General features: G+C 42.8%; 1 protein-coding gene across 2 annotated transcripts in view; it reads left to right on the top strand.

Annotated features, from left to right (window-relative positions):
• The first annotated feature begins 32 nt into the window (after positions 1–32).
• The window catches only part of LOC138745658 (inter-alpha-trypsin inhibitor), a 46,917-nt gene continuing 33,723 nt past the window's right edge, over positions 33–13,226 (top strand). The window contains exon 1 of one of the 2 annotated variants that reach the window (XM_069902909.1): positions 33–237. In XM_069902909.1, the coding sequence (XP_069759010.1) occupies positions 210–237 (28 nt within the window). In that variant the 5' untranslated portion in view covers positions 33–209. Of the gene's footprint in view, positions 238–5,718; positions 5,960–13,226 lie in introns of those variants that run through there. The other variant, XM_069902908.1, reaches the window with a different exon arrangement.

The raw sequence follows: 13,226 nt of genomic DNA, 5'->3' as shown, positions 1-13,226 counted from the left end.
TGGGCCTTTGCGTTGCTCAGAGCGTAACAAGGACCCCGAAGCTCTCGAACTCGAAAGAAGAACCAAGTGTCACCCGAAATCCAGGCTGGTTGGAAAATTCGGGGTGAGACGCGAAAGTCAGCAGACACTGTGAGTGGAGTCAAAAACAGAAACGCTGGAGGAATTCAGCCAGTCTCGCCGCGTCCATAGGAGGAAAAGATACACAACCGATGTTTTGGGCCTGGGCCCTTTCTCAAGGTATGAGCATAAAGCAGGCAGGCTCCTCAATAAAGAGGTGGGAGGGGGGTGGAGGGAAGAAGGGAGAGCAGGGAGAGGAGCACAGGGGAACAGACAATAGTGGGAAAGGTGCTCGAGGGGTTTCTGAGGATTTACCAGCATTTGGGTAGGCAAAGACAGATTAAAGGGAATTGGCTATGTATGGAAGATCGTGTCTCATGAAGCTTGTAGAATTTTCTGAAGCAGTAACCAAGAAGACTGATGAGGGCAGAGTGGTGGATGTTGTGTATATGGAGACAGGTTCATCTGGAAGGTGGCATGGTTGGCGAAGCGGTTAGTGCAATGCCGTTACAGCATCAACAATCGGGACCGGACCTAGGTTCGAATCACGCGTTGACTGTAAGGAGTTTGTACGTTTTGTCCGTGTCTGCGAGGGTTTTCTCCGGGTGCTCTGGTTTCCTCCCACCGTTCAAAACGTGACAGAGGCGTAGGTTAATGGGGTGTAATCAGGCGGCGCGGACGCGTGGGCCGAAATGGCCCATTACCGTGCTGTATGTCTGAATTTAATTTCAAATAATTACTGTAAATTTTCAAACACGTTGGGGACCCTTTTTGAATTACTTTTATGGTCTTTGATTTGTTATAAAGGTAGAAATGTTGACTAATGAGGTGATGTGTCACTCTGATGAGAATTCTGTCTGTCTGTTTTTTTGACCAAACATCTTCCTTCTGAATCGTGGGTTAGATTTTCCATTTTTTATAATAAAATATCAATAATATCTGTTTGATTAGAATGTGGGGTACCTTGGATAAAAAGATATGATTTAAGTATATTTTTGGGTTTGAAATTTCAATGTTAATAAAAATATTGAAAAAGAAAAGAAATACAGGTTAGATCACTTGGGATCCGGTATGAACTGACCCATTGGATTCCAAGCTCATTGCTCGAAGGGGTTAGGGGATCATAGTAGAGGTTTGCCTTTCTGATTGGAGGCACAGTTCTCCGACTCAGGTGGATAGGGTGGTGAAGGGGCGTTAGGCCTGGGTTTTGAGTACAAAAGTTGGGAGTTCAGGAGACAAGGCTTTGAAAGTGGTGCTGGGATCAGAGGATTTAGGATATGGAGAGAGGTTGGATAGTCTGAGTCGTTCACTCCCTGGAATGAAGGGGGTTGAGGGGCGATCATAACAGGAATGGATAAAATGAATGATCTCAGTCTTATTCCCTGGGTAGACTCTGGGGCGAAGGCTCTTTTGCTTCTTTCTCTGACTGTAAGAGGCGCTAGGCAATTCCTGCTGGTGGTGAATCTGTCTGCCTCACAGCAGGGAAAAAGGAACACTGTTTTATTACTGGGACAGTAAATTGAATCTTGAATCTTGCTTTGAGAAGCAAGTTCAGTGGGTCCAAGAAGCTATGAGTCTGAACACAAATTGAATATAACAAATAATCTTAATTTGCCCATGAGGGAAACTTGCCACAGGGATCACTCACTCACACACACACACACACACACACACACACACACACACACACACACACACACACACACACACACACACACACACACACACACACACACACATCTCTCTCTCGCTCACACACAGAAGTGTTAAAGTCAGGGAAGTTGATATTAATGCCATCCAGTTGTAGGGAGCCCAAACAGAAAATGAGGTCTTGTTCCTCCAATTTGTGGGTGGTCTCAGTCTGGCAGTGCCTGAGACCAGCAGTGCCTGAGACCATGGAGAGACATGTTGGCAAGGGAATGGGGTGGGGAACTGAAACAGGGGGGGGCACTGGGAGATCCCCGCTGTTACAGAAGACAGACCTGAGGTGCTCAACAAAGTGATCTCCCCGTCTCTCTGAAGCAGAGGAGCTCACAGCGGGAGCATCGGATGCAGTAGGCGACCCCTGCAGAGTCACAAGAGAAATGTTGCTTCACTTGGGAGGATTGTTTGGGGCCCCAAATGGTGGTGAGGGAGGAGGTGTGGACAAAAGTGGAGCATCTCCTGTGGTCACAGGGGTAGATCCTAAGGGGATGATTGGTGGGGAGAGAGGAGTGGACAAGGGAGTCATGGAGGTAGCAGGTCCTTGTGTAAGGAGGAGAGGGGAATATGTGTCTTGTGGTGGGATCATGGTGGAAATGGCGGAGGAGGATGTGTTGGATGCAGAGGCTGGTGGGGAGGTAGATGAGAACAAGGGGAATCGTGTCCTTGTGTGGGGGTAGAGGAGGCCAGGGCGCATGTGCAGGTAATGGAGGATATGCGGGCAGGGAGCAAGTTGATGGTTGTAAAAGGAAAGCATCTTTGTTTGGAGAAGGAGAATATCTTTGATGATCTGGATAGGAAATCCTCTTCCTGGATTCAATGTGTCGGAGACAGAGGAATTGAGAGAATGGAATGGAATCCTTACAGGGGACAGGATGGGAAGAGGTGTAGTCGAGGCAGCTGTGGGAGTTGGTGGGTGTTTCAGATTATGCTGTATTTTATATTGTATATAGATATGTTTTAAAGGAGATAAATTTTATTTTTAGTGTAGGTCACATACAAACACTTCAAAACAGATCTCATTTAAGGAACTGGAGCTCTGCTCAAGCCAGATAGGCCGGCTACGAATGCCTTTGCAAAAACTTTGGAGAGTGCCCAAGAGATTTCACTAATGGATTGTGGTTTTGGAAAGCAACAAATGAAAGAACTCAGAGGATTAGGTCCAGAGCTGCAGATTGTTTGAGTGCAGGTTGCTGTTCTAGGAGGGTCATGTGGTTTTGCAAGCAGAGAGGATCAAACAGGATTTTCTCTGTGTGAGAGAGAGAGAGGGGAGGAATTCAGTTCTACAGCTGGGACTGGAACATGACAAACTGGCAAGCTTGTGGAAACCCCCCCATTTTGAAGATCGATTGTGAATTCTTAGTTCAGCCCAGTCAAAGCCCTTGTGGTCCAAATAAGGGAAACAAAAAGGAACTTTGTGGTGACCTGAAAGAAAGAGATTATCATCTGAAAAACCCTGATGGGGCAAGTTTCTTCGGCAAGACAGTGACATGGCAATCATTTGTGGGTGTCCAGTGAACAACAAATCTCTCTCTGAAAACCAACAAGAACCTTCCTGAGCAGAAACCATTGACATTTCAAGCATCAAAGCTTGGTGAACTTCATAAATAAATTCTATGCACAGTATAAGAATTGCCTGCAATCAGTGAACTTGGAGGAATGAGAAGTGAGATTGGACTGTGAACCAAATAACTTTTCTGAACTTACACACAAATTACATACACGTGCTTAGAATTAGAAGAGGGTTAAGTTAGGTTAGTTAAGTTAAGTTAGCGTTTGATCCTGTTTTCATGTTTAAAGATAATTAAAAGCACCATTTGTTTAAGTAACCGTTTTTCTTGGTGAATCTCTCTTGCTGCTGGGTTTGGGGGTCCTCTGGGCTCGGAACAGTGGGTTTATAGAAGATCTCTGTTGAGAGTTTGTGTCTTGAAATGGAGACAGATCGAGGAAAGGGAGGGCATTGCTAGAGCAGGATCAAGTGAATTTGAGGTCGGGGTGGAATTTGTCAGCAAAGTGGATGAAGTCAACGAGCTCATCATGGGCCCATGAGGCAGCACCAAAGAAGATATCAAGGTAACAGAGGGGACTTGCCTGCGTGGGCTTGTAGCATGGATTGTTCCACGTAGCCAAAAAAAAGGCAAGCAGGATTATGATGGACAACTTCAAGCCGAACTCAATAATCAATTCAGATTTGTTGTATCATGGAGAAACATTAAATTAACTTTTACTGAATTTAGCATGTTTAATCATGTCGTGATGCTGGCACATTGCGTTAGTTCAACTGACCTCAACCATGTTTTTCCGCTGATTTTTTTTGTACTCAGCATCTGATGCCTCTCATGTCAGTATCCATCAATAGTCTGTCAGCACTGATGGAGTCCAGTTGCCCTGATACCACTTTCCCGTGGTCGCCTTTCACCATGTTCATCACTGACTGCAGCAAGATCAACAAGGAAGAAGTCCAAGTGTGAACGCAGAAAACAAATTGTGAAGTAGACTTAATATATGACAGGAAATTACAAAAATAGGTTATATCTAAAAACAGTACACGATAGGAACATTTTAAGGTGATGTAGGTAATCAGCAGCCCAAAATCTATAAAATACACCTCAAAATGGGTGGCACAGTTGGTATAGTGGTTAGTGCAATGCATTTACAGCGTCAGTGAGTGAGACCGGACCGAGGTTCGAATCCCGCGCTGTCTGTAAGGAGTTGGTACGTTCTCCCCAAGTCTGCATGGGTTTTCTCCGGGGGGCTCTGGTTCTCTCCCACCCTTCAAAAACATACCAGGATATAGGTTAATGGGGTGTAAATTGAGCAGCACAGAGTCGTAGGGCCGAATTGGCCCGTTATAGTGCTTTACGTCTAAATTTTCTTTTAAGAAGTATTCAAGAAGCAAAATCTTTGTGGTCCAGTGCAGTCAATCTCTGGGAAGGAATCGTGCTCTGCCACAGGATTGCTTATGGCAGTAGCTCTCAACCACTTTTCACCCATAGAAGTTTCATTTTTGTTATTGTCAAATTTACAACCTTGTGTCATTATTTATGATATCAGAGGTGTCCTTTGACATGTTCTTCCTGATTCCCACACCTGTTCTAATTGGACTTTTTTTTTAAAAAACCACACGTATTAAGTTAGCTTCCACCTTGTGGATCTCTGCAGTGATGGTGTACCAAGTTCTGCTGGCAGCAAGGGCAAGAACCACTGAGACTGGAGTGCATGGGGTTAATCGGGCAGATCACACATCGAGCATCACTCCCACTCCATTTGCAACTACGCACCACCACGTGACTGCGGACCACCGACGGCAAACCAGTGGCCCATGGACAACTGGTTTGTGGCCATCAGAGATGACCGCAGAGTCCTTGGCTTCATGCCCTGTCTAAAGATTCAGGACGGAGATGAGGAGGAACTGCTTTTCCCAGAGGGTGGGTGTATCTATGGAATTCGCTGCCCATTCAAGCAAGGGATGGTGGGGGAGGTTAGTGAATCTCTGGAATTCTCTACTCCAGAGGATTATGGAGGGACAATGTGGAGGCGGGTACATTTTCGAAAGATTGAGGTTATGGGGAGGTGGTGCGATCTTGGACAGATCACCCATCGGTCACGTTGAATGACAGAACAAGAATGAGGGGCTGAGTGGCCTCCCCCTGTCGCTTGAGCATTCGCTGCCGCCACCGCCATGCTCCACAAAAAATCATCAGTGGGCATCAAACTCGGACGTCTCGTTAATTTCAGATGCTCCATGAGATGGAGGCACTTACGCATTCATATCTGTCTAAAGGACAGCTCCTGGGTGGGAGTGTCGGCCTCGATATGTGCTCCAGAAGGCTCATAACGTAACACGGAGGAGGAGACTTCCATCTTTGGGCATGAGCTCTGAATTCTCGGCGTGACGCCCAGTAAAACATTAAGCAGTTCATTATAATATGACCTTTTGTACCAAAAAAACCGCTCCTTGTTATCAGACAAGGAACAAAGGCCACTCCACTATCTCTGAAACCAGGAAGCTTCTTCTGCACTGGGCCTTCCTCTCTGGGCTCCCCTGTTAATTGCACCTGTTAAAGCAAAGTGAATTTTAAAAGAGGGAACATTTGGTGATCACTTGAGAGTACCATGAAGAACCAGCATCATGTTACCCAAAGCCTGGGGCTCCTTGCAGTCCATCTCATTGTCTTTACCGTGGGCCTAAAACCAGAAGGTAAGTTCCATAGCGAAGAGAAAAGGAGTGTGAATGAGCTCATTGGTGTTTACTCCGAGAGGGAAATGAATGCGTAAGTGCCTCCATCTCATGGAGCGTCTGAAATTAACGAGACGTCCGAGTTTGATGCCCATCGATGATTTGTTGTGGAGCATAGCGGTGGCTGCGGCGAATGCTCAAGCGACAGGGGGAGGCCACTCAGCCCCTCATTCTTATTCTGTCATTCAACGTGACCGATGGGAGATCTGTCCGAGATCGCACCACCTCCCCATAACCTCAATCTTTCGAAAATGTACCCGCCTCCACATTGTCCCTCCATAATCCTCTGGAGTAGAGAATTCCAGAGATTCACTAACCTTTCCCCCCACCCCCACCACCCCTTGCTCTCTGTTTCCCCACCAGTAAAACATCCTTGTCATCCTCCCTTATGATCCGACTTGCTTCCCTCAGGTCATCCCTCATTCCTCTAAACCCCATTGAGTGCAGGTCTATGATAGGACAACCCCCCCACCCCCCTGAAGAATTAACCCCACAAATTTCCTCTGGACTCTCTGTCCACTACCCTTAAAGAAAAGGGATAAAGTTGCTCACAGTTCTCTAGATGCGGCCTCACCAGAACACGGTACAATTCCCACAATACTTTTCTATTCTGCTCCAACCCTTAGAAACGTATAAAATTATGAAAGACATTGATAGACAATAGACAATAGACAATAGGAGCTGGAGTAGGCCCTTCGGCCCGTCGAGCCAGCACCGCCATTTTACAGATCATGGCTGATCACTACCATCAGTACCCCTTTCCAGCCAAGGTAGGTAAGTTGTTCCCATTGGTGGAGGAGACCAGAACTGGGGGGCATAGACTCAATATCCAGGGTGGTAGATTCAGGACGGAGATGAGGAGGAACTGCTTTTCCCAGAGGGTGGGTGAATCTGTGGAATTCGCTGCCTGTTCAAGTAGTGGAGGCGACTTCAGTAAATATATTTAAGACAAGGTTGGGTAGATTTTTACATAGTTGGGGAATTAAGGGATATGGGGAAAAGGCAGGTGGGTGGAGATGAGCCAATCATCAGATCAGCCATGATCTAATTGAATGGCGGAGTGGACTCGATGGGCCGAATTTTCTTATCTTGTTTCTTATCTCCTTGTACATTTGATCTTTATCCCTCTGTTGCAAGTTTCTAAAAATGCTCCAGTTTTCTGAGTACCACCCACTATTGCCACTTATTTTTGGAACCGAATTTTGAATTGAGATGAAATCTAGTTTTGTATGTCGGCCTGGCTAGTGTAACAGTTAGCGTAACGCTGTTACAGTGCTAGCAGCCTGGGTTTCAATCCAATGCTGTCTGCAAGGTGTTTATACGTTCTCCCCGTGTCTGTCTGGGTTTCCTCTGGGTGCTCTGGTTTCCTCCTACCGTTCAAAATGTACCAGGGGTCGTACATCAATTGTGTGTAAATTAGGCTCATGGATGAAACATGCAAAGTGGTCTCCTGGAAAGAATGATGGGAAGTGGGCCAATAATCTTAAGATTAAGGTCCAGATCATTGCCACATATATCAAAAATTGTAGTGATAGAGGTTGTTCTGCGAGCAGACCAGCAGATATCTCAGACTTAGCACAAGTAAGAAGCAATAAATAAAGTACAAAGAGGCAGTTTCAGAGAGAAATCTGTTCGTATGAGAAAGGGACCACACAACCTTACCACTTGGACAATCATTCAGAAGCAGGAATGAGACTGTCCTCGAAACTGGTGGTCTGTGATCTCTTGTGAATCTTTTACCTGATGTGAAGGTGGGAGGGTGGGGTGTAGAGAGTTTGGCTGGGATGTTGAGTTTTTGTTGTTCCAAGGCAACAAGAGATGGAGTCGATGGAGGAAGGAAGGTGTGAGCGCGATGCGCTGAGCCACATTCACGGCCTACTGCAGTACCTTGTGGTCTTGGGCATGGCAGGTGCTATCCCATGCTGTGATGCACCCAGTAAAGATGCTTTCAATGCATGTGTAGACGTAGTAGAGGTGGCCTTTGATTACCTTGTCATTGATTTGGGTGGGACAGGATAGGTCATTGGAGATGAATAGTGTAATGGAATATTTGGGAGATAAACTAGTAAAATTAAAGTAGATTACACACACACACACACACACACACACACACACACACACTTTAAAACAGATCTTATTTGAAATATTGAAGAATTCATATTCAGTGAATTTACAGAAACTATGGAGGATGCTGTGCACATTTCACAAGTAGGTGCTAATTGAAATGATGTCATTAAAACAACAAGCAGGAAATGCACTGGCTGTTGAAAGCTCTTTGAAAGGGTTTTGACAGAGTGCGAAGAAAGGTCACCCCTGGGTTTTTGTTTACCTAAAGTCAACAGCTTGACCAAGAAGACTAACTCCTATTGTTTGCTGGAGAAGGTCAGGGGTTTGGCAAGTGAGAGAGTCACAGGGGCTTTCTGGCAGTTGTGGGAGAGGGAGGGAGAGAGAGAGAGAGAGAGAGAGAGAGAGACAAAGAAAGAGAGAGAGAGAGAGAATCAAACAGCTGAAACAAGCAGGAGAAGCTGGTTGGAACTGAAACACAAAACTCCAGAGTGGCGGATGGCTGGAAGTGCCATCTGTCTGATGTTTCTCTTGGAATGAGGGGAACAGAAAGGAACTCTGTGGTGACCTTAAAGAAAGAGGTTATCATCTGGAGAACCCTGATGGGGCAAGTTTCATCAGCGAGACATTGAGGTGACTAATGGTGGAATTTCAGTTGTGGAAATCCTGGCACAACAAATCTCTCTCTGCAAACCCTACAAGAACCTTCCTGAGTGGTAAACATTAACCTTTTGAGCACCAAAGCCTGGTGAACTTTATCCATGTTAAATTCTGTGCACAGTATAAGAATGGCCTGCAACCAGAGAACTTGGAAGAAGGAGAAGTGAGATTGAACTGTGAACCAAAGAACTTTTCTTACATTTACACACACACATCATACACGTGCACTTAGAATTAGAAGGAGGTTAAGTTGGGTTTAGTTCAGTTAATAGAGATAAGTTAAAGTTTGATTCTGTTTTCATGTTTAAAGATAATTTAAAACAATTTTTAAGTAGCTACTTGTCTTGGTGAATGCCTATTGCTGCTGGGTTTTGGGGTCCTTTGGGCTTGAAACAGTGTTGTTGTGGACTGGGGTAGTGAGTGCCTCCTCTCCTCTATATAACCCAGTTTTTGGTCTGGTGGACATTGAGGAAGAGTTTGTTGTCCTGGCCGCAAACCACGAGCCCCTCTATCTCACTTCTGTACTCATTCCACCTGCAACAGTGTTATCTGCAAATGTTGGATCAGAGAGCATTATTTCAATGAATCTGAGAGAGATTAAGAGGCCTGGGTTGCCTGCTGCTTCTCCAGGCAATCGATGGGGTCTCTTGCTTCCAGATGGGGCTCTGACAGGGCCTCACTTTAACATCTGACAGCAAGGAGCCCCTGTGGGAGAACTCACCTGGATGACTTCTCGAGCCATGGGGTTATATCACGTGGAAGGAGCCTACCCGACTGATCCAAATATCTACCTGCTTTTGGCCCATCCTTTCCCTGTATCCATGATGCTATTCTACCTGCCTCAACTACTTCCTCTGCTTGTTCCATAAAAGTTACCCCTTGGGTTCCTATTAAAATCTCACCTTCCTGGGGGGGAGAGTCACGTGATGGAGTAGTGGCCGGACGGTGAACTCCAGCCCTCTCCAGAAAAGTCAAAAAAAACAAAGGAAAACACAAAGGCACAGAAATAAAAGTTAAAGAAAAGTGAGTATAAAGGTGGAAAGAAGATGGCGACAAAAAAAGAAAAATTGAAATCAACGGTAAGAAGAGAGGAAGAGAAGACAACGGAGGAAGAAGGAGAAGGCCTTACCTGTTCGAAGAGGCCCGCGGTGGAGAGAGAAACCCGCTCCCTCAGGTCGGTAGAAAGTGGACTACAAAAATGACTCGTTGAGCCGAGTAAAAGTGCGCAACCGCGCATGAAAAAAAACACACCGACGGGAGGGGTGACCAGCTGGGGAGTCGATCTCCACAGCCGGCAACGACAGCTGCAGAACACCTGCAGCAAGAAGAGAACACAGAAGACAATGAAAACAAGAAAGAAGAGAAGAAAAGGGCAACAAAGAAACAACAGATGGCCAACCCAGAGGAAGAAGAAGAGGAAGAGGAAGAATACAGTGAAATAGAAGAAGAAAAGAAAGGCAAGATAAAGGAGGTACTTTCTCTTATTAAAGAATACATGGAGTCATTTAAAGAATGGCAAACACAGGAATTTAATGATTTAAGAAGAAGAATAAACAACACAGAAGAGAAAATGAATAAAATAGATATGACCTTAACAGAAATGGGAAAGAAAATGGACAAGATGGAAGAGCGGGCAGTAGCAGCAGAAATGGAGGTAGAGGACTTAAAAAAGAAATTAGAGGAATCTAATAAAAAAGTTATAGAGACACAAGAACTGTTAGCTCAGAAAATAGATATAATGGAAAATTATAACAGAAGAAATAACATAAAGATAGTGGGTCTTAAGGAAGATGAAGAAGGCAAGAATATGAGAGAGTTTATAAAAGATTGGATCCCCAGGATCCTAGGATGTCCAGAACTACAGCAAGAAATGGAAATAGAAAGGGCACATAGAGCATTGGCCTTTAAACCACAACCACAACAAAAACCAAGATCTATTTTAGTAAAATTCCTAAGATATACTACAAGAGAAAAGGTACTGGAGAAGACAATGGAAAAAGTAAGAGAGGGCAACAAGCCACTGGAGTACAAAGGGCAAAAAATCTTCATTTATCCAGATATAAGTTTTGAACTCCTAAAGAAGAGAAAGGAGTTCAATACAGCAAAGGCGATTTTATGGAAGAAAGGGTATAAATTTATACTAAAGCATCCAGCGGTATTGAAAATATTTATTCCAGGACAACAAAACAGACTATTCTCGGATCCAGAGGAAGCACGAAAATTTGCAGAACAATTACAAAATAGACTGAGGGATGAAGACGTGTAATGAGAGTAAAAATGACCACGATTTATATGTATGTGGGTAAAGAGGTATAAGTGTGTATATGTATAATGTGCATACGTGAATGTATCCGTATTTAGAGGAAAATATAGATAGTATAGACAAGAATTAATAAGGGAAGGAAATGGAATAGAGGGAATAAGGAGGGAACTAAAAGAGTGACCTTTGTTACATATGAAAAGTGAAATCTTTTCTGGGGGGGGCTGGGTGGGGAGGAGTTGCGGTCACTGCAAAATCAGCTGACGCTTGCGAGTGAATTCGCAAAACCAAATGAAGAGGGGAGATGTGGTTGTCCGACAAGGGATAAAGGACAACTCAGCAGGGGAAGGGGAGATTGGGGCTAAAGAAGTTTTAAATAGGAGAATAAGGAAAATGTTTGATGTTTTAGGAATGTTGTCTTATAAAGGGTTTAAAATAAGAAAACAGAAATGGAAAAGGAGGAAAGGTAATGATGGAAAAACGGAAAGGGAAGATGAACAAAGTATAAAATGGCTACGTTGAACTATATGACTTTAAATATTAATGGAATACATAACCAAATTAAAAGGAATAAACTGCTAAATTTACTGAAAAAAGAAAAAATTGATATTGCATTTGTGCAAGAAACACACTTAACTGAATTGGAGCACAAGAAATTAAAGAGAGATTGGGTAGGACATGTAACAGCAGCATCGTATAATTCAAAAGCAAGAGGAGTGGCTATATTAATTAGTAAAAATGTGCCATTTAAAATAGAAGAGGAAATAATAGATCCAGCAGGGAGATATGTAATGATAAAATGTCAGATATATTCAGAGTTTTGGTATCTACTCAATGTATATTCACCTAACGAAGAAGATCAAAAGTTTATGCAAGATATCTTTTTGAAGGTAGCAAATACGCAAGGGAACATATTAATAGGAGGGGATTTCAACCTGAATTTGGATTCAAATATGGATAAAACTGGGAAAAAAATTAACAGAAAGAACAAAGTAACCAAATTTATAATTAAATCAATGGAAGAAATGAAACTTTTGGATATATGGAGGAAACAACACCCAAAAGAAAAGGAATATTCATATTACTCAGCTAGACATAAAACATACTCAAGAATAGACCTATTTTTGTTATCAGCTCGTATGCAAGATAGAGTAAGAAAAACAGAATATAAAGCTAGAATATTATCGGACCACTCACCCCTGATATTGACAATAGAGTTAGAGGACATCCCTCCAAGAATGTATAGATGGAGATTAAACCCCATGTTACTTAAAAGGCAGGATTTTAGAGAATTTATTGAAAAATAAATAAAAATGTATTTTGAAATAAATACGGAATCAGTGGAAGATAAGTTTATACTATGGGATGCAATGAAAGCATTCATTAGAGGGCAAATAATAAGTTATGTAACCAAGATGAAGAAGGACTATAATCAGGAAACAGAGCAGTTGGAAAGGGAAATAGTAAATATAGAAAAAAAATTAGCAATGAAGGAAGATACAACTAAAAGAAGAGAATTGGCGGATAAAAAAATAAAATATGAAACACTACAAACATATAAGGTGGAGAAGAACATAATGAAGACAAAACAGAAATATTATGAACTAGGTGAAAAAACGCACAAAATCCTAGCATGGCAGCTTAAGACAGAACAAGCTAAGAAAATGGTATTGGCATCAAGGAAAAAAGACAAACAAATTACATATAATCCAAAAGAAATTAAGGAAAACTTTAGAGAATTCTATGAACAATTATACCGAACTGAAAACGAAGGGAAAGAAGGGAAAATAGATGAATTTCTGACTAAAATTGAACTACCAAAACTACAAATAGAGGAACAAAATAAATTAACAGAACCATTTGGAATAGTAGAAATACAAGAGATAATAAAAAAATTACCAAATAATAAGACACCAGGAGAGGATGGATTCCCAATAGAATTCTACAAAACATTTAAAGACTTATTAATTCCGCCCCTCCTGGATGTAATCAACCAGATTGATGAAACACAAAGCTTACCAGATACATGTAAAACAGCAATAATTACAGTAATACTAAAGCAAGGGAAAGATCCACTCTCACCAGTGTCATATAGACCAATATCTTTACTAAACACAGATTATAAGATAATAGCTAAACTATTAGCAAACAGATTAGCAGAGCATGTACCGAAAATGGTAAATTTAGACCAAACTGGATTTATCAAAAAAAGACGCACAACAGACAATATTTGTAAATTTATTA

The sequence above is a fragment of the Narcine bancroftii genome, chromosome 11 (assembly GCF_036971445.1).
Source record: "Narcine bancroftii isolate sNarBan1 chromosome 11, sNarBan1.hap1, whole genome shotgun sequence".
NCBI lineage: Eukaryota > Metazoa > Chordata > Chondrichthyes > Torpediniformes > Narcinidae > Narcine > Narcine bancroftii.
The sequence above is the reverse complement of the archived record's forward strand: the minus strand, read 5'-3'. Positions and strand labels throughout refer to the sequence as shown.